Here is a 2224-nt window from a genome sequence, read left to right on the forward strand (position 1 = left end):
TAATGTGGCAGTAAATATATTTAGAAAATATCAACCATAATCGTCTCGATTTTGTCAGTATAAAAAGTATCTTATACACATGTATTTTATTAGTAAAAATTATGGTTTTGTCAATAACCAATTCTAATAATTGATCTCTTAACGCTAATAGTTTATTATTGCTTTATACAATATCGTATCGAGTATAACATTCGATAACAAAGAAATTACATTAGATAACTAACTAGAACCTAGGAATAAGCCAGCAGTTGTACACTCATTCCATAGTACACGATAAACACTTAATTTAGATATAATAATAATTCATATCACAATGAGACGTCCCTTCAACGCTAGTTACTCGCACACGAACAATACAAAATACAAAACGAAGGCACGAGATCTGTCTATTACCTACGACTATTGTAAACATGCCCTAAAACGTTACCCTAAATTCACGCGCGCAGTGTCACGCATCAGTCGAAATTATCCGGGGGAAGATACCAACTAACATAATTTCATATCAGCAGTATAAATAGTTTTAAAGCGGTCCTGGAATACAATGACTGGCCCGGCGGAGGTCGTTCCCCGCGTCGGGTGTAGGTAATGGAATGTCGGTGCACGGCCGCTCCCGGCACTCTTTGTGCTCAGGCGCGGCGCGGCAGGTAGCGGCGCCGTGGCGGGCGCACGACGTTGCCGCACTGCGCCCGTGCGGTCCGCCCTGGCACTCACACGTCACTGCTACCCACTGTCCACTCCCACTACACAGTGTCCTTTCCTTCAAACTTCTTCGCTAAATCGCTCATTAGTTCCTTATAGATTAGTGGGTCGATGTTCTTTCCGAGCTGGTACAGTACGAACCAGTCTCCAATCTGTAGCTTGCGGGCCACAGCTTCTACTTGTTCTTGTGGAGCGAGGCGGCTGCGCGCGCGCAACAGGTAGAGGCGCACACGCGGTCCGGCGACGACGGCCGCGCGATAAATCAAAGAAATGCCACTTAAGATTGACAGGATTACGAACCAGAACCATAAGAACACGTAGATCTTCTCATTTACGATATTTAACGGCAATACACACAAACCATCGAACTTCTGCACTGTTCCCGAAGGACCGTATTTGTGGAAGGTACATTTAGTAACTTTAGGAAACACTCGAGCCATTGGATCTTCTCTTTCTTCAGGTTCCATTTCAGTGAAACGTACAACATCCCGGCCATACGTTGAAAATTCCCCATCGAGGAAGAAGTCCATAAAGTATATTTGTCCCACGACGTTTATAAAGTTTAGTACTTCACAGATGAAAAATCGAAAAGCATAAAAGTTTTGAGTGTGGAGGTTAGTGTGAAAGTAGTCGACGAGTAGCTTCTTTCTATCCAATTTACTGTCTTCGCCAATTACGGGACAGTTTAAATCCAGTACGAGCATCTTTACGCGTCCACCTTCCCATGTTTTCCACAGATAACGAGGCACATAGAAGAGAATAGCTTGGAAAAACAGCACAAAGCACACCCACTGATAGTATTTATGATATTTCACCTCATCCTCTCCATCTACATGAGAGGCGACGCCGGGCTGAGCCACATCTTTGCCTACGCGCCCTACGAGCCGGTTCGGAATGGTGAACGTGGAGTAGATCCAGCAGTAGGTATCCATAACGTTGAGCGGGATTTCATCTACGATGCAGTCGATTGGGTCTCCGATGTATTGCCTCGAGGTGACGAGCAGGGAGAAGGCAATCAAGATGATCACGGTGGCCTTATAGTGCAAGCGGAATACATTGTTGTCGATGCAAACAGTGTCGAGCTTGAGTAGGCCCTTCACAGAGCCAAAAACGTCAAACATGGCGGTTGAGTTTGCCGCGGGCGCGCGGCGCGTCGGTCGCGATTATCGAAAGATCGGGCGTGCGCTTCGCCCTCGTATCGAGTGCGGAATGCTGGCGGCATGCGGGGCACGACTTGCCAAGGGGGCAGAGAACGGGGGACCGGCGCGGGGTCGGGGGGCTCCCCGCGCACGCAGTCACAGTCTCCCTCCGCTCGGATCAACGACACAGCACTGACCCTATTTCCACCTATATTCGTGGCGTCATCTGGTAGCCGTCGCCGCTAGCTACGCATCTCAAAACAAGCATTAAAATTACTCGCGGCATTACGGCCGACGAGCACAATTAAATACGCACTTATCTATTGATTGCATCATTTAACGAGTTGTTGATGAGAAGCACATGCGGCTCGCGCTGATTTCCTGAT

General features: G+C 47.4%; 1 protein-coding gene across 1 annotated transcript; it reads right to left on the reverse strand.

Moving 5' to 3' along the window:
• Positions 1 to 1910, reverse strand: LOC123666502 (innexin inx2). Its single transcript, XM_045600589.1, has one exon. The coding sequence runs from the start codon at positions 1818 to 1820 to the stop codon at positions 741 to 743; it is 1080 nt and encodes a 359-aa protein (XP_045456545.1). The 5' UTR covers positions 1821 to 1910; the 3' UTR covers positions 1 to 740.
• Positions 1911 to 2224: the final 314 nt, after the last annotated feature.

Source organism: Melitaea cinxia, chromosome 2 (assembly GCF_905220565.1).
Source record: "Melitaea cinxia chromosome 2, ilMelCinx1.1, whole genome shotgun sequence".
Classification (NCBI taxonomy): Eukaryota; Metazoa; Arthropoda; class Insecta; order Lepidoptera; family Nymphalidae; genus Melitaea; species Melitaea cinxia.

What these genes read in the sequence shown, in the direction of transcription:
- LOC123666502 (XM_045600589.1), bottom strand. Translation starts at nt 1,820, where the DNA reads ATGTTTGACGTTTTTGGCTCTGTGAAGGGCCTACTCAAGCTCGACACT.